Source organism: Emys orbicularis, chromosome 20 (genome assembly GCF_028017835.1).
Source record: "Emys orbicularis isolate rEmyOrb1 chromosome 20, rEmyOrb1.hap1, whole genome shotgun sequence".
Classification (NCBI taxonomy): Eukaryota; Metazoa; Chordata; order Testudines; family Emydidae; genus Emys; species Emys orbicularis.
The window spans coordinates 15,299,534-15,320,040 of NC_088702.1; the positions used below are offsets into that span (position 1 = coordinate 15,299,534).

Here is a 20,507-nt window from a genome sequence, read left to right on the forward strand (position 1 = left end):
TCTTCCATCCTTCACATACGTCCCATCCCTTATCAGAGCCATGTACTACATCGGAGGAAATGCTAGAGAGCTCTCTTTTCCAGGAGTGGCTGCAGAGAAAATCCCCCGTGCAGAGGTGGCTGAGGGGCACCCAGTATGTTATAGAAATAGCAGGCTACAGGTGGAAGTGGCAGATTCAGCTGAAGAATTGATGGTCATTTTCCTACCCCACCTCAATCTACCTCCTTAAGAGCGGAGGACTTACCCCATAGGAAGCGTATGGGTGGGGGTCCCAGATTCCCAGGGGAGCTGGGGGAGATGGAGTGAATGTGGGGGTGCAGATATCTCCCCCCCAATAAAGTGCCTGAATCCCCCAGCTGCTATCGGGGGCAGGAGGAGTGACTACATTTGGAGCAGGTGAGACACTGGGCTGGAAGGTGAGGCAGAAAGCAGAGTGGCAGCTTCTCAGACAGGTGCATTAGCCAAGAGCCCACCAGGGCCCAGAGCGTTCCCATCCCAGCACCGGGCATCAGCAGCAATAGGACGACGTTGCAGCAAGGAAGCAAAGGAAGAATCCTCAGGGTAAAGCCAGCTGCTGGGCGTGGAGGGACAGACACCAGCCCTCGCGGAGTCATTTCCACTTCACTTCCCTTCCTTCTCAGACCATTCCTTGTAGCTGCTTTCGTAGTTACGGGCCCTGCAGAGACAGGAAGTGACATATGGATCAGAATGAGAGATGGGAGGGACTATCCACAGCTAGATGGACCCGCTGCCTCTGGAGTGGAAGAGACAAACCCAGCCCTGTGACTGCTCATGGGCCAGAAACCCAAGTGGGACCAGAACATCAGAGGCGGAGCTGTGCCCAGAACTTTGAGAAATAACCTGTCCCCAGCACAGGGTCATACGGATGAATTTGAAGGGTCCCTGAGGAACCAAGGTAGCTGTGGGAACATTCCCTATGGGGTTAGAGCATAAGAACATAAGAACGGCCGTACCGGGTCAGACCAAAAGTCCATCTAGCCCAGTATCCGGTCTACCGACAGTGGCCAATGCCAGGTGCCCCAGAGGGAGTGAACCAACAGGCAATGATCAAGTGATCTCTCTCCTGCCATCCATCTCCATCCTCTGACAAATAGAGGCTAGGGACACCATTCCTTACCCATCCTGGCTAATAGCCATTAATGGACTTAACCACCATGAATTTATCCAGTTCTCTTCTAAACACTGTTATAGTCCTAGCCTTCACAACCTCCTCAGGTAAGGAGTTCCACAAGTTGACTGTGCGCTGCGTGAAGAAGAACTTCCTTTTATTTGTTTTAAACCTGCTGCCTATTAACTTCATTTGGTGACCCCTAGTTCTTGTATTATGGGAATAAGTAAATAACTTTTCCTTATCCACTTTCTCCACATCACTCATGATTTTATATACCTCTATCATATCCCCCCTTAGTCTCCTCTTTTCCAAGCTGAAGAGTCCTTGCCTCTTTAATGTCTCCTCATATGGGACCCGTTCCAAACCCCTAATCATTTTAGTTGCCCTTTTCTGAACCTTTTCTAGTGCCAGTATATCTTTTTTGAGATGAGGAGACCACATCTGTACGCAGTATTCGAGATGTGGGCGTACCATCGATTTATATAAGGGCAATAATATATTCTCAGTCTTATTCTCTATCCCCTTTTTAATGATCCCTAACATCCTGTTTGCTTTTTTGACCGCCTCTGCACACTGCGCGGACATCTTCAGAGAACTATCCACGATGACTCCAAGATCTTTTTCCTGACTTGTTGTAGCTAAATTAGCCCCCATCATATTGTATGTATAGTTGGGGTTATTTTTTCCAATGTGCATTACTTTACATTTATCCACATTAAATTTCATTTGCCATTTTGTTGCCCAATCACTTAGTTTTGTGAGATCTTTTTGAAGTTCATCACAGTCTGCTTTGGTCTTAACTATCTTGAGCAGTTTAGTATCATCTGCAAACTTTGCCACCTCACTGTTTACCCCTTTCTCCAGATCATTTATAAATAAGTTGAATAGGATTGGTCCGAGGACTGACCCTTGGGGAACACCACTAGTTACCCCTCTCCATTCTGAGAATTTACCATTAATTCCTACCCTTTGTTCCCGGTCTTTTAACCAGTTCTCAATCCATGAAAGGACCTTCCCTTTTATTCCTTGACAACTTAATTTACGTAAGAGCCTTTGGTGAGGGACCTGTCAAAGGCTTTCTGGAAATCTAAGTACACTATGTCCACTGGACCCCCCCTTGTCCACATGTTTATTGACCCCTTCAAAGAACTCTAATAGATTAGTAAGACACGATTTCCCTTTACAGAAACCATGTTGACTATTGCTCAACAGTTAGCTAGGAATTACTCTGTCCTCTCTCTCAGTAGCTAACCAAGACTTTGTCTCTGTGGCCTTGGTGAGAATCTGGAGTACCACCATCCCCTCCAGTGGGTTTACTCCAGAATACACCAGTATAAGCAAGATCGGTGCTGAGGGATATCTGAGCCCTCACCTTCTCCACCCGACCCACTGATTTCTCTATTAATAACCCTATACGTGAGAGCTTAGGGGGGCGCTCAGAAGGGCTGGAGTCCATAGGACCCAGGGCATTTTAAGCACCTACACCCCTTGCCTCCAAACCCACAGAGCCCATGGTACGTTCACAATCTCCCTGAGGGTCTAGTGCCCCATGGTACAAGAGCCCAAGGTGGAGGGGCAGGCTCACTTGGCGTAGCCAAGGGTTATGGCGATCTTTGTGGCCTGAGCCACTCTCCTGCCCCTCTGGCAGTAGAAGATCAAGTTCTCGTCATCCATCCGTGGCTTGTCCATGCCATATTTCATCTTAAACGTCTCAGGGTCCATCTTCAGGGCTTCCTCGACTTCTGCCACTGGGTGGGGGAAAGAGAGAGAGATGATCGCAATCAGCAGTGTTGGTGTATCACATCTCCACTAGATGGGGATGTGACACTAGCTAATGGAGTTACTCCTTTAGCTCAAGTGGTAAAGGTCTGTATCTTGATGCTGAAGTTGCAGAGTTAAACCCTGATGATGATGATTGTGGGCGACTGCTACACTGCTCCATAAATACAGGCGATGATGCTCTTATGTTTATGCATGCAAGTCCCACGTTCTTTATAAAGGGACACAAGCTACCACTTTTCCCACTCCTGAAATGCAGCACCTTCTGTGGTGGAACACAGCAAATGAGCAAGACACGGAAACTCTGCACGTCCATTTAGAACAGGAAGTGAAGTAGAATCCTGCATCCATTTAAAACCACCAAGGTAGTTTAAGGTAGGAGAGAATTCCCCAAGCTGGAATTCGGCCAGGGTTACACCCTATTAGGAGTGCTAGTAATAATGCAGAATTCAGGCCTGTATTTTTGCCTGAGATAGAATTTTAGATTTGTTTGCTCATTTAATTTTTGATACATTTATATTCTTACTAATATGTGTAAACAAAGGACAGACACTGTGCATGTTGCTTCTGCCTAGCCAGATACGTTTGTTAGTATAATGGGAACAGATAAGAACAGTTGAAGTGTTACTGGGTATAATGAAAGTATAATATAGGAGTGCACATGTTAACACTGCCTCAACCTCTATCTTAAGGGAAGGTCAAACAACCCGTTGGGAAGGGCAGGAGGGGATTGGGGGGAAGGTATAACACACTAAAAGGCAAAAAAAAAAAAAAAAAAGTGCACCTGTTCCTGACTGTACCACAACCTCACTCCTTACCCCTCCCATGGGATACAAAAGAGGTGGGACCAAACCCCCAGACTCATGACCCCCAAAACGGAACATGACCATCAATTGTAAGGGGGGGGGACCCCAAGCGTGCATTGCAGGTATAATGCTGCCTGCTAAAGTGGGGAGAGAACGGAACACTGGGGAACAAGGCTCTGCAGTGTCAAAGTTATTGACATGCTGCCTTAAAACCAACCCCAATAAACATCACATTGCCTGCACTTCGGACTTCTGGTCTTCTGCTTTCTGTCTGTGGGACAAGAACCAGGGGAGGGGGTGAAGGGAAAGCCCTCTACACACCCATCTGCTTGTGCACACGTAGGGTCTTCATTGATCCAGCTTTGGTCTCATGTCACTTCCCCAGCACACTGGAGAGCAGGGAAGAAAGAGCGCCCCCTGCTGAGTTACTAATTCCACTTTCTCCAGGGCTCTAGTGCTATGTATCAGGAACGATGGGCCTGGAGTCCTTGCAGCTGACCTGGGGCTGGCTGGCTCAGCCCTCAGGCAGGCTAATGAGCCCAGCTGGGCTGTGGCAGAGTCGCCTGATTGGCTCTTCCATTGGCTGCAAGGAGACTACGGAGCTGCATTTAAACTCAGCGGCAGGTCGCTGACTCCTCCATGCTTCTGCCCGCAGCTGCGATCACTCCTGTGCCCGCCTTGTTTCCAGTCCTGCTCCAGCCCTGCTCAGTTCCTGACTCCAGCTTTGACCCTTGGCTCTGACCGCTCGGCCTGACCGCTCATGCCCTGGTCTGTGACACTACATGTTGCCCTCTGCAGTGGGGGGGACGCTCCCTCTAAGTGCAATCGAAGCCCTGGTTGCTGGCACCCACAGCAAACCCTCACCTGGAATATTGACCGAGTTGGCGATATGGCCGTTCGCCACCTCCTCTGGCAACCGCACGTCGATAATCCGAGCATTCCCGCTGTCGACCAGCGCTTTCATGTCCTTGTGGGAAATGATGTTTCCTTTGTGGAAAGCAGAAACCAGCAGTCACTTCTTCCGCTCCCCCAGCAAGCCTTCGCCCCCAGCAACCAGGGGCAAACCCCTCTGCTCCCCCAATCACAGGGACGGAGAGTCGGGGGGTCATCCACAGGCTGCAGCAGATCAGCCCTTGCAGCCCCTCACATGGTCTAGTCTCCTCCCCGTGTGAGATGATTCCTAGCTACACTGAGGCCCTGTACACTGCTCTCAGTGAGAAACTGAACTTTACACCACCAGGGCCAGTGCCGTATAAAAGGGCCTTTGTCATATCTGTCAGAATTCTGATTTACACAATCTCTTGGGCAAAACTGGAATTACATTAAACCCAACCAACTTAAGTTTAAGTATTTTGGGAGTTCAGGGATTGTACGGCACTTCTCTTGGAGGATGGCCTTGACTAACACAATTTCTGGACGATATTAGAAACTTCAGGGGATGTTTTGGGACAATACATGGGAAGTGGATTTCCCAGGAAATACTTGGAGGCTGAAGGAAATGCAAATGACCCACCTCCATCTATCCTTTAGAACAGTGATTCCCAAACTTTAACAACCTGTGAACCCCTTTCACTAAAATGTCAAGTCTTGCGAACCCCCTCCTAAAAATGAATATTTCCAGGAATTTTCTCCTTTACCTGAGTATAAATTATAAAAGCAGTGATCTTGGAAATATAAAATTTGTTTTTATGGCATGCTTATTACACACTATTTATTATTTATCATTACAGCATGTTTATTACATTATGAAAACAGCAACACTCTTTCAAGATCTCACTTTCATAGCTTGTATCACTTTGAATAAGCCTGTTATAAGACAAGGCTCCTATGTTTCATCAAGGAGCATCAGATGTGAAACAGCAGGAAGGTACTGTATTTAAGAAGCCAACTCAAAGAGTTCCTCCTACACAAGCATTCAGGTCTTGAGCAGTCCAGGCAAACAACGCATGTTACAACAAAGCTTAAACTTGTTCTTCATAATAATTTTAAAAACAATACTAGCTGCCTATTTAATTTAAAAAAACAGCAAAAAATATCCACTTCCCTTTCCATTTCTTATAAGGAGTCTTGAAGTTTAAATCTCCTCAGTGTGATAGATATGCTTGCTTTATCTACTTAGGTCTTGGAAGTCCAGGGGCTCCGGGCTACTGGCCCTGTGCTGCTCGGGATCCCCGGGGACAGCTCTGCCTGCCATTAGGGTATTCCCCCCCCCCCCCGAGAACCCCCTGTAACATTTCGCGAACCCCCAGGGGTTCACAAACCCCAGTTTGGGAACCACTGCTTTAGAAGCTGCACTTGGAGCAGAGATCGTGTTGTCTGGTGGATTATCTGTTCAAAGTCACTTCAAAGAACCCAACTGGATAAAGGAGTGACTCTCAGTGTTCTCTTCTGAACAGAGAGTGGGATGAACTTGACACCGCAGGGAAACCTCTGGGCGGGGCTGGGAAGGGCTGCTCCTACCAAAGCCTACATTGGAGGGGGTGATCTCTGGTAAGCTTATTAGCAGGCGTTTAGGTTTTTTAATAGTTTTTTCATATGTTTTCTCTGCAACACTTTTGCCTCAAAAATTAATAGGCTCATGTAGGAAGAACTGCAGTGCCTAATTAGCGCCAGGGCTTGCCAGGGCTGAGCCCCGGCATCTCCGGGCCTGGCAGTTCAGAGCCCCGGCATCTCCGGGCTTGCCTCATGAGTTATGAAAGTAAAAAAAAAAAATTGCTTGAGCCAACTTCCCCTTTGCCAGGTGGGTGTTCGACCTGCCCCCTGCCCTGGCCCCGGCCCACCCCTACACCACCCTCACCCCACCCCCTTCCCCAAAGTCCCCGCCCCCATTCCACCCCCTTCCCCCAAGTCCCCACTCTGCCTTTTCTCCGCCTCCTCCCCGCTCCGCCCCCTCCCTCCCGGAAAGTCCAAAGCACCGCCAAACAGCTGTTAGGCAGCAGGAAGCGCTGGGAGGTAGGCAGAGGAGTGGGGACACAGTGCACTCAGGGGAGGAGGAGGCGAGGAGAGCTTGGCTGCCAGTGGGTGCTAACCACCCGCTAGTTTTTCACCATGGATGCTCCAGCCCCAGAGCACCCACGGAGTCAGCGCCTATGAGCCCTGGCATTTCATTACAAATTAAGCACTGAAGAACCATGCGGTAACTTATAATTGTAGCAATTCCACTGTTATTAGTCTCTGAGGGGAAAGCCAGCAGGCCTGCTTGGGCAGACTAACCCAACACAGGGAAGGCAGGGAGCTGCAGCAGCCTGGAGAGACCCCAGCCAGCAAGGAGAGAGACCCATGTCTCCACCCTAGAGAGATGACAACCGGGGGAGCTGCAAGTCAGACCGGGTACCCTTGCTGGGCCAGTGAGGTGCAGGTGCCCTGAACTGACACAAGAATCAGGCCCCTTGTCTTTAGTAGGAGTCACTCATGGGCAAAATCCGGCCCCTATAAGGCAACAGCAGAGCCGGGTTATTCCTTTAACCATTGATTTTCCAGACACAGGATTCATTTGCTCCTGACATGCTGGAGCAGGGTTCAGGCTGTGCAAGACACCGGGGGGGGGGGGTGCACGCCAAATTCTGCTCTCGTTCACACACTGTAAACTCTGACTGCTGCGGGCTGTATTCAAGGGCACAGAGAGAGAGAGAGAGAGAAAGAGACCTGGATACAGAGCATGGAAGTGAATTTTCCCCACTGCTGGCCCTGGACCTGTAGACACGGCCGAGTCCAGTACTGAGGCTTATTGGGGGGAGATCTCCCAGCATTGCTCTAGCACCTGCAGCTTTGTCTAGACGAGGGGGAAAGGTTTAAAAAAGGCACGGGGGTAGCTCAGCCGATTTGAAACCCCACCCAGTGTGGATGTAGCTTACCACCTCCACAGTCACATCAGCAGGTCGTGCTGTAGTGTAGCCCTTGTCTAGCCAAGGGGCTCTGTCTACACACAAGAGTTGTCCCAGTTTAACGATGTCAGTACAGGAAAGGGAATAAGTCACCCCAGTCTGAGGCACCCTCACACCAGTATAACTGCATCCACAACTGGGATTGTGCCAGAATGACTATCTGTAAAAATAAAAATCACATCCCCACTCCCGCACCGCCTCACAGCAGAGTTATACCAGGACGGATGCTGTGTAGATAGGAAAAAAACCCACTGTTTTCCCTATTGAGTTTAACCCCAACTGAAAACCCCATTTGGCACCAATGTAGACAGTCTAAAGCCTTCAGCTCAGTTTGAATAGGTCGAGTTACAGTCTCAGCTTTAACTCAACCAGTTCAGCATCTAGGGTCATGGGAGGGGCTGAGTGCAAGAGGAAGAGGGCAGCTCCAGGGAACGGGGGCTGACGGCACGGTAGCTTTTCAGAGGAGGGGAGGGTTGGAATGCTTGTCATCGGAACTGGGCCCAGCAAACACACCTATCCCCAACTTCAGTCACTCCCAATCCCAGAGTGCACTAGGCTAGGGCAGGAGCCTCCTCCGGGTCTGTACCGAGGCCCAGCTCCGGAGGTCACGTAGGAGGCAGGATACGCCAAAAACCACTTGTCGGCTCTCAGGAGACTCCATTCTCTGCGAAGGTTGCTCTTTTAGCAGGGCAGCCCAATGGGCTTCTGGTTCCAGGCTCTCCCCAGCCCTTGCAGCAAAGCACATGCCTGTTTTCCCATCAAGACGCTTGGGCACTGTCCAATCTTTAATCTATCGCAGCCAGTACAGGGAGTAGTTGCAGGAGGCCGGGGAAGGGGCAGTAACACCACCGGCTATTGTAAGCTTGCAAGTGACTTCCAAAGAGCCCAGTGCGGACGTGCGCACGCAACCACCCACCCACACGCAGGCTCTGCAAGTCCCCATTTCCTTACTGGCGTCCAAGTGGATGGCTTCCGATTTCTGAGTGGTCCCAACGTTGTTCTGAGCCTCGCAAAAATAATCCCCCGTGTCGAAGCTGGTTACGGGCTCATTCATCTGGAGTGGGAAAGAAGGCGTGAGGGAGGCATAGACAGAGGCGTAAACTCCCCACGAGTCAAGCAGCCCCCTGCCCCGTGCATACCAGCACTCCTGTCTTGGTGTCGATCGCGTAGCAGGAGTTCCTGAATTTCTCGTTGATCTTGGGGTTGGAGGTCATAAGGACGTCGTACCTGTAGCATTGGCAGGTAGGAGGTGGAGAGCCATCTGTTTCCATGCATGTCAGCACAAGGCAAAGAGGCACATGTTACAGATGACCCTTGAACCCACCGCTGTGACCCCCTGCCCTAAACACACCCAAGACGCGGTCATCTGCATTTGTTAAATTGCGTTTAGTCTAATCCAGTCAGTCATGGGTTAATAGAGGACCGGCTAAGTGACATGAAGGCAAACAAATGGCCAGCTCATTTTAAGTGAAGTAAGTGGTAAGCAGCATCCATGTCTAGCTTGATAGTCCGTTGACTCGTGAACTAAGTCAGTGGCTGGGCCCCCTTCCATTGACAGGGCTTTCTTGGCACTGCTCCAGGGCTGATCAGTGACGTTCCAGAGCTCAGGCCAGTGTAACTGTCATTCCCCGACAACGCACCTTTAATTGCGATGGGGAAGGAGTGAAAAGCGGTTCCTTCCTGACCCATGCAGAGATCCTGTGCTGCCCTGAAGCTTGATTATACTCATGTCAGCACAACTACAAATAGGAGTGGACTTTTCTTTAAAATCCAGCCACACTATTGTCTGGATCTCCTGGGACACATTCTACAGAGAGCAGCAGTTCCTTGCGTGGGTTCTGCACCAGCTGCCCTTTAATTCAAGAGAGGATTAATGGCACTCACTGGGCTGGCTCTTCCATTGCCCTGCTCCCTGGGCAGTCATTTACACCACAATAAAATGGGTGTGGAATGCAACTAAATCAGAGCAGCTCTCGGTGTTCTGGTGCAAACGACTGTACGAAGAGCAGGGAGACAGAATCAGGTGCCCGGCGTTCAACATAAATGGCAAGTGCACATGGGGAGAAGTGTCATGACCAGAAATTAACGCTTTGACTACGAGCCCTGCTGCTGGCAGTAGCCACCCTGCTGACAGGTGAAAGGTGCGATGCTGGCCGTGTGGGTGAAACCAGTGTCCCTCCCACTTTAATGGAGCAACTTGTCGAAACAAAATGTTTGACCAAAACTGCTGCAATCCTGAAGGAAGGAAACAGAGTTTGGTCCAACACTGGGCTCCCATTCGGTGACTGATTTCGCAGCGCTGGTGAAAGGTGCTAGACTGACAGCATTTGTGAGTGAGGCTCTGGGTACGGCCACAGAACAGGCACTGTAAAAGTAGTGCAATCTTCCCCCCCTAATCTTTTGCCAGGGACCTCAGCCCAGCCATGAAGGGACCATTTCTGGGGTGAGGACAGTCTCCATTGGTTTCTGCAGACAATACACCCAAGGTTCAGATTGGTGCTGACAGTGAGTCTTCAAGGTGTGAAAAAGTGGACTGACAGCACATCTGTATGAAGGGGATCTCTGCTTAAATGCCATTCGCATGTAATGCAAGATAAGCATGGACTTGCCCACGTCAGCAGGGGGAACAGTTACAGTGTCAGACTTCCTGAGTGCGTGTTACAGAAATAACAGTGCCCCCATGTAGCTAGGATTGTTTCTTCTTTGCCACATAATGGGCTATGCATTTACCTGTGCGAGGCAGTCCTCGAGAACCAGTTGTGTTTAACGGTTCTGAAGATGCGGAGCCAACAGAACTGGAGGCTTTTGAAACCATTGGATAATCTGGGCATTAGGCTTTCCCCAGGGCCCCCCTTCGAACCTGGCTAGCCTGACTGGATTACAGGATACTTGCCACTGCCCAAAGCAGCCTTATTCCATGGCTCTATTCCAGCAGGACTGACGCTGCTCTCAGGAAGGCCCTAAAGCTCCATTCATGCGCCGCTCTGGCCCTGCAGGTCCGTGGTCAGGGGACATGGGTGAGAATTTCAGAGAACCAGGTTTAGACGATTGAGGCTTCCCTACAGTCTAAGTCCAATGTGGAAAGAGTCTTGTTTCAGTGACCTCAGGCTAGTTTGCTATCCACTGATGATGCCGTGGTGTGCGGAGAGCAACATTGTTCAAATAAGCCATTGGACTCTTAGTAGGGAAAAATAATATCCTCCTTGCGGCAGGAGTCAGTGGGGAGGTTCCCCGGTCTGTGCCACGCAGGTTAGAAGTTCATAGTGCTTCCTTCGAATCTTAAACTCTATGAAAACACACTCCTTGCCCACAGTTAGCAACATGCCCCCAGGGGCCCCCTCTCTCCGAGACTAGAAGGCCTGGAACTTTAGCCATGGCAACCGGTCCCAAGTTGTAATTACAGAAAGGCAATAGTACCTTGGACGATGAGGTCAACTTCTGACTTATTTAGTCGGCCAATGCCCCCGCTCCCAGTCCAGAGGACCTCGCAGATGTACTTCCCCATGTCCTTCCGAGTCACCGAAGTGAAACGAATCCCCGTGGCTGTGAACTGAGCACGGTCTTTGTAGGGGTCTGCAGAGAAAGGGGAGACAGTGAGAAGCTGAGAGCACTTGGAGGTGGAGGAATCCAAGTGAGAGCCAGAACAGGCTGCTGGTGTGGAGAAGGGGGGGAAGGGCAGCCCCAAGAACCAGCCTCAGAGCAGAGAGCACGGTAAGGAGAAGAGCTGATTAAATGGGATTCAGTTCAAATACAACAAGAGGTCTCCCCATTGCAAAAGGAAGCTACATGCCCCTATGTCCAATAGCCAAGCCAGCCCAATCACAGCTGGTCGGGGGATGGAGGGGTTTGTTGCAGGGTTTAAGGAATGGGTTCTGTTATGCTGTGCTGCTGGCAGATATGAACTAGTTAGTAAGGAGGTTATTCCACCCCATTTCTTTCCTCGTAGCTTTTCCCACGAGTGCTCAGTGCTTTTAAGAAATGAGTTAGCAGTGGTAAAGCTGATTCCAGGCAAAGCAATCTAGAACGCTGTGTGTGGTTACACCAGTCACATTAAAAGACTGTTCTCAAACTGTTCAGCTGATATGGCTGAGCGACAAAGGGGTCTGCAGAAGGCGAGGAACCCATCTGCTAGGACAGAGGACACAAAATGGCTGGTTGGTTCTCGCCTGTCTTCGTAACACCTCAGCACATCTGTACACCACAGCTCAGCCATGGTAGCATCAGTGCATGCTGGGATTCCTGAAACACCTACCCCAGAGGGTCCAGCTCGGTTACTAGGAGAAGGCGCTTCTGGCTAATTTCCAGATGTGAAGCACTGCATTGTGGGAAAGTAGCTGAATCGGGGTAACTGCTGCCAATGCCTGTGGCTTCCTGCCCATATTGAGAAGTTACGGACTGAACTGGTTCAGAAGGACCCAAGCTAAAGACCTCACTTCGGATCAGGGTGGATAAAAATCAATGATTAAAAAAAAGTCTCATTTAAATTGGATACAGAATTATTTTCAAAAATAAACCTATTTAAAAATAAATTTGAAATTATTACAACCTGTATTAAGGCCAAACTTACTATAGTCTATTAAAATAATTTAAATTAAATTTTTTTTAAAAAGGAACAGTATGTTCACTGCTGAAGTTTTAATGAAAGTCTGAACTGGTGGAAGTCACTGGCTAAGGTCTTGAAACCAGAGTTTACTGACATGCTGAACCAGCTTTGGACTGCACATGCAGAAGAAGCTACTGCTGAGAGAATTTTTTTCCCTATTTTCAGTTTATTAACTAATTCATCTGAATGAGTCGTTCATTCATTAAACCGATTGGGAGCTGAAAAAGCAGAAAAGCTTGTTTTCTTCTTGCAGACTATGAATAAAAAGTAGATGTAAGAGAATGAGATCTACTAGCTCTAAAATCTTGCCATGGTGACCAGAAACAATCAGTTCAATTCACTAAAGTTATACTTTGTTTAATAAATTAGTTTTAAATGCTAAACATACTGTCAAACTTTTCTTATTTATCCAGTGCACGTAAGGTGGTTTTATTTAACTGCTTAAAAAACGTTTAAATGCTGAGTTTGTGCCTTTTTATTTGAATTCCGATCTCCAGAGTTTGACACAAATCAATCACAATAAAAGTTAAATCAAGTAAATAAGAAATGCATAATTCCCCATTTTCAAACAATAAAAAATGTAAACTTTAAGAATTTGAAGAACTGTATGTTAAGCTATATAATTGCTTAACTAAATGTGGATCCACCTGCTTAGCAAAGAGCACCAGCAAACTTGGGGTAAAGCTATATTTAGTTGCAATTGAACACATTTTAATGAATATCAATTACTAAAAATCAATGCTTCTTTAGGAAAATAACCGGGGGTGGAGGAAGCCTCCCAATTCAATGGGTGAACTATACTAAGCTACTGAGGGGGCACCAACCACCTGCAGCAGCACCCCAGCACTAAAACCTTAATCCCGGCCCTGGTGTGGTGGAGCAGGCTGGAGAGTGAGTCTGCCCCCCACACATCCCCACAGCTAGGGTTGTCAACTTTCTAATAGCAGAAAACCGAACACCCCTGCCCCACCCCTACTCCAACGCCCTGCCCGGCTCACTCCATTCCCCCTCCCTCCCTCTCCCCCACCCTTGCAGGGGGTTGGGGTGCAGGAGGGGGTACGGGCAGGGATGAGGGCTTTGGGGCACTGGAAGGGGCTCCAGGCTGGGTCAGGGGGGTGGGATGCAGAAGGGGTGAGGGCTCCAGGATGGGATGGCATCCGGAAATGCCAGCCTGTCGGATCCGCAACATGCTCCGCAGCCGGAGACCCCCACTACCTCTCCTTCGATGGGGTCGCCTTCGATTTCCAAGGCACCTGCACCTACATCCTGGCCAAGACCTGCACCAACACCGGGAACCTGACATTCTTTGCCGTGAAGGTGGAGAATGTGCCCTGGGGCAATGGGAAGATGTCTGTCACCAAGCTGGTGTCCTTGGAGGTCTACGGGCTCACGCTCACCCTGCTGCAGAACAGGAAGGGGCTTGTCATGGTAAGTCCTGCTCAAGATGTTCCCAGGGGGCTGAACCCTGCAATGGGGCAGCCCCACTGATGTGGCAATGCAAGGAGCACTTGTCTCCTGGGTCACTCATTAGGAGCGCGCAGGCAGGAGGGGTCAGACACTCAGGTTCTGATCCTGACCTTATTGGCACCAGGGCCAATCCAGAGGCATCCCGCTGAAGAAAGCAGAATCGCTCTGGATTTTCTCTGGGACAAGTGAGATCGGAATCCTGCCCTCAGCTCATTGCGCTCAGTGGATGATTGCAGAGTAAGCCCAGGGAACTGATATCAGAATCAGGCCCTGATGCCATTACACTGGAAGAGGTGACCCTGGATTTACCTTGGGGTCAGTGAAATCAGAAGTGACCATAACATAATTGAGTTCAGTGGAGTCACTACAGATTTGCCCAGGTGTCACTGAGACCCTATCTTGTGCCCATAACCCACCCCTACAGCATCCACTCCCCCGACTCACAGGGAATGCTCCGTCTCTTCCATGTGGACGGGGCGTCTCACAACCTCCCTGTGGTCGTGACCGATGGGCAGCTCCAAGCATATCAGCATGGTGGAAACGTGCTGGTGCAAACAGACTTCGGCCTCACTGTGAGCTATGACCTGGTTTACCACGCCAGAGTCACCATCCCAGGGAACTACCAGGGCCAGACGTGCGGCCTGTGCGGGAACCACAACGGGCGTTGGGACGACGAGTTCCTGCTCCCCGATGGAAGGGCGGCCCCTAACGTGGCAGCGTTCAGTTCTGCCCGGAAAGTCCCGATCCCGGGGGTGGCCTGTGAGGATGGATGCACCAGGAACAGCTGTCTGGTCTGCAAGGAGATGAAGAAGGACTTCTTCAAACAGCGCAAATACTGCGGGTTGCTCACGGTGCCCGATGGCCCCTTCGCCACCTGCCACAGCACAGTCAGCCCCACTGTGTATTTCAACAGCTGTCTGTATGATCTGTGCCTGGGCAATGGGGACTCCCAGGTCCTGTGCCAGAGCATCCACAGCTACGTGACAGCCTGCCAGGAGTTCCGGGTCACCGTCCAGCCCTGGAGGAGCACCTCCTTCTGCAGTAAGTGCCGTGATGCTGGTGTAGCACAAGGGCCTGTCCCACTCGCTCCCCTCCCTCTGCAGGTATCTAGGTATCTCATTCCAGGCCGCTGGGCTTCTTGAGAGACTCCTTTGGGTGGGAACCAACAACTTCATGTTCCGTTATAAAGGTGACCTGATCCTCTCGTCCCTGTTAGATTCTCCTCTCCTTCATGTCTGTCCCTCTAAGGTGTGGGGTGAGATCTCTCCAGCCATCAATTACTTCTCTCTCTGCTTTAGCTCTGAGCTGCCCGGCCAACAGTCACTACAAGCTGTGCGCCGACCTCTGCACCACCACCTGTGCCAGGATCACCGATGCCAGGAAGTGCCCAGACACCGGCGCCGAAGGCTGCCAGTGCGATGATGGCTTCCTCTTTGATGGCCAGGGCTGCGTGCCTCTGCAGATCTGAGGGTGCTTCAAAAAGGGGATATATTACAAGGTACTGCCCCCTGCTGGGGTATTAAATCCTATCCGTTCGCTTCCTCCATGCCCTGCTCTCATCAGCCATGTTGGATCAGACCGTTGTCACTTGCCAATGGCAATACATGAATCTCTGTAGAAAGGCGAAAGGCACTAATGGTGCAAGGCTTGTTCCATGAACCGTGTCCCTGCAAGGGCAGTGGAGTCTAGGGGTTGGAGCAGGGAGCTGGGAGTCAGGACTCTTCGGTTCTCTCCCCAGCCCTGGGAAGGCAGTCATGCTGTTATACTTAGAAAATGAAAACCAGCAGGATCTTATTCAGGGAATAAGGCAATAGTAGGGGATGTAACATTACAGTAGTTGTGGGGGACCATCCGGAAAATATGTCATACCAATGGTAAGCTGTTATCTGTCTCTCTGCAGTGGCAATTCTTAACATATCCCTGTTTGTATTCATAATATGGATGGTTCGGTTTCCCACATTCCCTTTTGTTTGTTCTAGGAACTGTGTTACCTCTTTACCTTTTAATAGGTGATTGGTGAATTCCTGCCATTCAATATCAAGATTGACAGAGAATTCAGCTAAATCAGTGCTCACAGTAAGATGAGATTTTTCTGGCTGTGGTAGATAGTAAGTGTGATTATTAACTAACATGGCCCCCTCCCCACAGGAGCTGCACCCCAATGGCTCTAACCGACATGGCTTCCCCCCCCCCCGCAAGAGTTGCTCACTAACAGCTCCAACCAACACAGCCCCGTCCCCCACAGGAGCCGCTCCCTAATGGCTCTAACCAGCGTGGCCCCCTCCCCCACAGGAGCCGCTCGATAACGGCTCCAACCGACGCAGCCCCCTCCCCCACAGGAGCTGCTCCCTAACGGCTCCAATGGACGCAGCTCCCTCCCCCACAGGGGCCGCTCCCTAATGGCTCTAACCAATGCAGCCCCCTCTCCCTCAGGAGCTGTTCCCTAATGGCTCCAGCTGACACAGGCCCAGCATTGCCAGTCTTGTGTTTTTTTCACAAGTGCCGGGGTTTTGCCGGGGGGCTGGGGCTTGTCTGGTGATGGCGCGAGAAGCTCCAGGCCCCTGGTGAAGTCCAGCCCCGCTGGGAGCCAGCAAAGTCGCTCCTCTCTGCTCACCGCTCTGATTGGGGGAGCAAAGAGTCCAGCTGCCCAGGGTGGTGCCGCTCCCTCCCTTCCCCTGTCCCATGAGCAACGGGATGGGACAGCTCCTATGCTCCTCCCCCACCCACAGCACCCACCCTGGGAAGGGGCAAATGGGGGTGAGGAGCCCCAGGAGCTGCTCCCAACCCATTGCAGGCCTCCCTGGGACGGGAGGGAGAGGGGTGAAAAATCCCAGGAGGAGCAGAGGAGAGGCTGTGGGGGGCTGAGTTGAGCAGGTGGGAGTCTGGGATTGCTGGGGCGGAGGCTGGGGCTGAACTGACGGGGGATTGATGGAGGTGGGGGCTGGGGTGCTGAACTGAGGGGAGCTGTACTGCTGGGGTGGAGAATGGGGAGCTGAACTGGGGGTGTTGGACTGATGGGGATGTGGGCTGGGGTGGGGTGGGGGGGCTGGACCGATGGAGGGTGGGCAATGGGGGGTTACTGAGGTGGCTGAACTGATGGGGGGAATGGGTGCAGAGAGAATAGAAGGGGGAACTGGGGGACAGGATTAATTACTGCACAGGGGACAGGCAAATGTGGGGGTGACAGCTCCTGCAACAGGGACCAAAATCCCCTTCCCTTAGGAGAGTGGGCAACATGAATTGTCACAGACACGCACTGAGGTGGGCAGGAGAGTTCTAACATCAAAAGACAGGCCGCAATTCACAGTGCAGTCCTTTTAAAAGAAGCTCTTTATTTCTTGGGGCCGATTTCATGAGATTTAGGGTCTGACTCACAATTTTTGATCTCTTGAGATTGGCAATACCATAGACCCCTCCCCCACAGGGGTGGCTCCCTAAAGGCTCTAACCAGAGCCGTCCCCCTCCCCCATGGTTGGCCTCACCAATTCCTAGTCTTAGTCCTTTTGAAATCCCAATGAAATAGTTTTTCTTCAGTATTTGCCAATTTGTGACAATCAAAAGGCTTTGAAGAGATGGTCCAATTTCAATGATGTTCTGATGGAAACCATGCAAATTCCAAAACCCACCTGGTTTTCTCCCAGCTTGCTGACCTGGCTCTTTGGCATCTTGCCAGCAGGATTGCCTCAGAGCCGGGTCTCCATTTCCCTTCAGAGAAAATTTTGCAATTGATTAGATTTATTCTAAATTGGGACGGAACCAATTTTCGAAATATTGAAATCCTCCACCATAAAGAATTACTTTTCTCCAGCCAGTTCTATCTAACATGATGCTATAAACTATTTCTGGCTCCGATTTGGGACCAGATTCACTGAAAATTTTGGATGGGGCCCATTGCTAATCTGAGCAGAGGTCAGAATGAAATGTAAATGACTAGTGCCGTCGATTGTGACCTTTGCCCTTTCTTTCTCACCATGAAGGTGAATAACACCAGGGCCCACTTACCCATCTCCCTCAACAATGGGGCCCTTCGGCTCTATCAGAGCGACACCTCCCTCGTCCTCCACACCAACTTCAACCTCAGAGTGTCCTACGACTGGAACAAACACCTGAGGGTCACCGTCCCTAATGACTTCTCTGAGAGCCTGTGCGGTCTGTGCAGCAATTATAATGGGGACCCTTCCGATGACTTCTGGACCCCAGCCGAGGATCAGGATCCCAGTGCCATACTCCAGGAGCAAAACTGGGAAGTGGAAGATGAGGATCAGTTTTGCTGGCACAATTGCATTGGAGGTTGCAGACCCTGTGCCCCCAGCATAGCCAGAAAGTACAAGGAGGAGGCCTCGTGCGGCCTGATAACCAAGGTCTCAGATGGGCCCTTCAGCCAGTGCCACATCAAGGTGGATCCTACAGTCTACTTGGACAACTGCATGTACGATCTGTGCCACAACGACGACTACAGGAAGGCCCTGTGTGAGGTCCTGAAGGCCTACGTGGACGCCTGCCAGCTGGAGGGGGTCAGGATTGGAGAATGGAGGCAGCTGGCCAGATGCCGTGAGTACAGATTTGAATGCCAACATTATATAAACGGGTCTGGGGGTCAGCACTCCTGCATTCTATTCTTCTCCTTAGGAGGGAGTGTGGCCTAGTGCTTTGAGCAGTGGTTGGGATATGAGGACTCTTGGTTGTACTGTACCTACAGTATCTCTGCCTGTCTGTCTATGGTATTTCTAAGGTGGCTCTCACTGTGAATATATAACATCTGCCGATGACACATGGGAGTCTGAGATAAGTTGATGCCAATTTTTAAGTCAATCATCCCTTTATGGGCCTGATCCTTTAGGGTGCCAGGCACCTCCTGCAATGTGATGAGCATCATTGACTCTTCTTGAGGTGAGTGGGATTGGAGAGCTCTCTGTGCCCCATTAGAGATGTCCCTTTCTGTCTATTTTAAATTCTGCTTTTTCATGGAGAGAACTTGCTGCTAAATCTGTGGGTCCTTCACTCTCCAGCCATGGAGTGCCCCCTGGAGAACAGCCAGTACCAGCTCTGTGGAACAGCCTGCCCAGCCACGTGTGTGGACCAGTCAGTCCCCAGCAGCTGCCAAGACCCCTGCGTGGAAAGCTGCCAGTGTAAGGATGGTTTTGTGCTGAGCCAGGGCAAATGCATCCCACAGGGCAACTGTGGGTGCCAGTTTAAAGGGTGCCCCATGCCCCCAATGAGAGCTTCTGGATCGAAGAGGCATGTGGGACATGGTGCATGTGCAATGCAGCCACTAGACAAGTCGAATGTGTGGGTGCTACATGCAAACATTCAGAGAGATGCGGGCTAGTGAATGGCGTACGGGGCTGTTACCCTTCCAGCTATGCCATCTGCTCTGTGACAAGGAATCTGTGCTATGCCACCTTTGATGGACAGAGATACGACTTCCAAGGGCACCTGACACTACCAGCTCACGGCTCTGTGCGAGAAGGCAGAGGGACTGGTGGACTTTAAAGTCTACTTCCAGGAGAACAATACCGCTCCTGTACAGATCAAGGTTTATCAGATTAACCTCAGGGTCAGCAATCAATTCCCTGGGAAAGTCCTGGTGAGTTTCTCAAATTGTCTCTAATCTCTCTAAAACATTTGTGGAAAGTCACCTGTGTGATCCAGAAAAGTTGCAGACAGCGCATGGAAGGATTTTGAAATATAGGGTGAATTGTAACCACATTCTTCTATAAACAGGGAGCCAATGGAGATATTTAAGGACTGAGGTGATGTGGTTACACTTCAGATGTGTGAGAAGGTGTCTGAATCATAGGACTGGAAAGTACCTCGAGAGATCATTAGTCAAGTTCCATGCAATCATGGCAAGATTAAGTATTACCTAGACCATTCCTGACAGGTCGTTGTGTAACCTGCTCTTAAAAATCTCCAATGATGGATATTCCACAACCTCCCTAAGCAATTTATTCTAGTGATTAACTACCCGGACAGTTAGGAAGTTTTTCCTAACGTCCAAACTAAACCTCCCTTGCTGCAATTTAAGCCCATGGCTTTTTGTCCTATCCTCAGAGATTAAGGAGAAAATTTGTTCACCCTCCTCCTTGAAACAACCTTTTATGTACTTGAAAACTGTTATCATGTCCCCTCTCAGTCTTCTCTTCTCCAGACTAAACAAACCCATTTTTTCAATCTTTCCTCATAGGTCATGTTTTCTAGATCTTTAATCATGTTTGTTGCTCTTCTCTGGACTTTCTCCAATTTGACCACATCTTTCCTGAAATGTGGCACCCAGAACTGGACAAAATATTCCAATTGAGTCCTAATCAGTGCAGAGTAGAGCAGAAGAATTACTTCTTGTGCCTTGCTTAAAACACTCCTGCTAATAGCAACAGTGTTACACTGTTCAATCATATTTAGCTTGTGATCCATTATGACCTCCAAAACCCTTTCTGCAGTACTCCTTCCTAGGCAGTCATTTCCATCTTCTATGTGTGCAACTGATGGTTCTTTCCTAAGTGGAGCACTTTGCATTTGTTACTCCTGGGGAAATTCTCGCATAATTTTGTATTTACCCACATAAAAAACATTTTCCTAAGAAGTGCTGCAGTTCTGCCTTTTTCCCACCAGAGGCCGCTGTGATACCAGAACAGCCAGCTGCTTTATGCCTGCTGTAATAGTGCCACAGCGGCCTCTGGTGTGCAAAAGTCAGAATTGCAGCACTTCTGAGGCAAAATGTATTTTATGCGGGAAAATACTAAATTCTATGGCCAGTGATGCAGAATTCCCCCATGAGCAGCACCTTGCCCGTGGAGCCAGTTTAGGACAGAGTGGGGCACACAGGGCTGCTGGGG

General features: G+C 50.0%; 1 protein-coding gene across 1 annotated transcript in view; it reads right to left on the reverse strand.

The window, feature by feature from the left end:
• Positions 1-621: 621 nt before the first annotated feature.
• LOC135892789 (junctional adhesion molecule A-like) overlaps positions 622-20,507 on the reverse strand; it is a 61,318-nt gene continuing 41,432 nt past the window's right edge. Inside the window, exons 3-8 of the mRNA XM_065420588.1 lie at positions 11,019-11,174; positions 8,741-8,862; positions 8,553-8,655; positions 4,582-4,704; positions 2,718-2,880; positions 622-676 (exon numbers count right to left, since the gene is read on the reverse strand). Of these exons, the coding sequence (XP_065276660.1) occupies positions 622-676; positions 2,718-2,880; positions 4,582-4,704; positions 8,553-8,655; positions 8,741-8,862; positions 11,019-11,174 (722 nt within the window). The remainder of the gene's footprint in view (positions 677-2,717; positions 2,881-4,581; positions 4,705-8,552; positions 8,656-8,740; positions 8,863-11,018; positions 11,175-20,507) is intronic.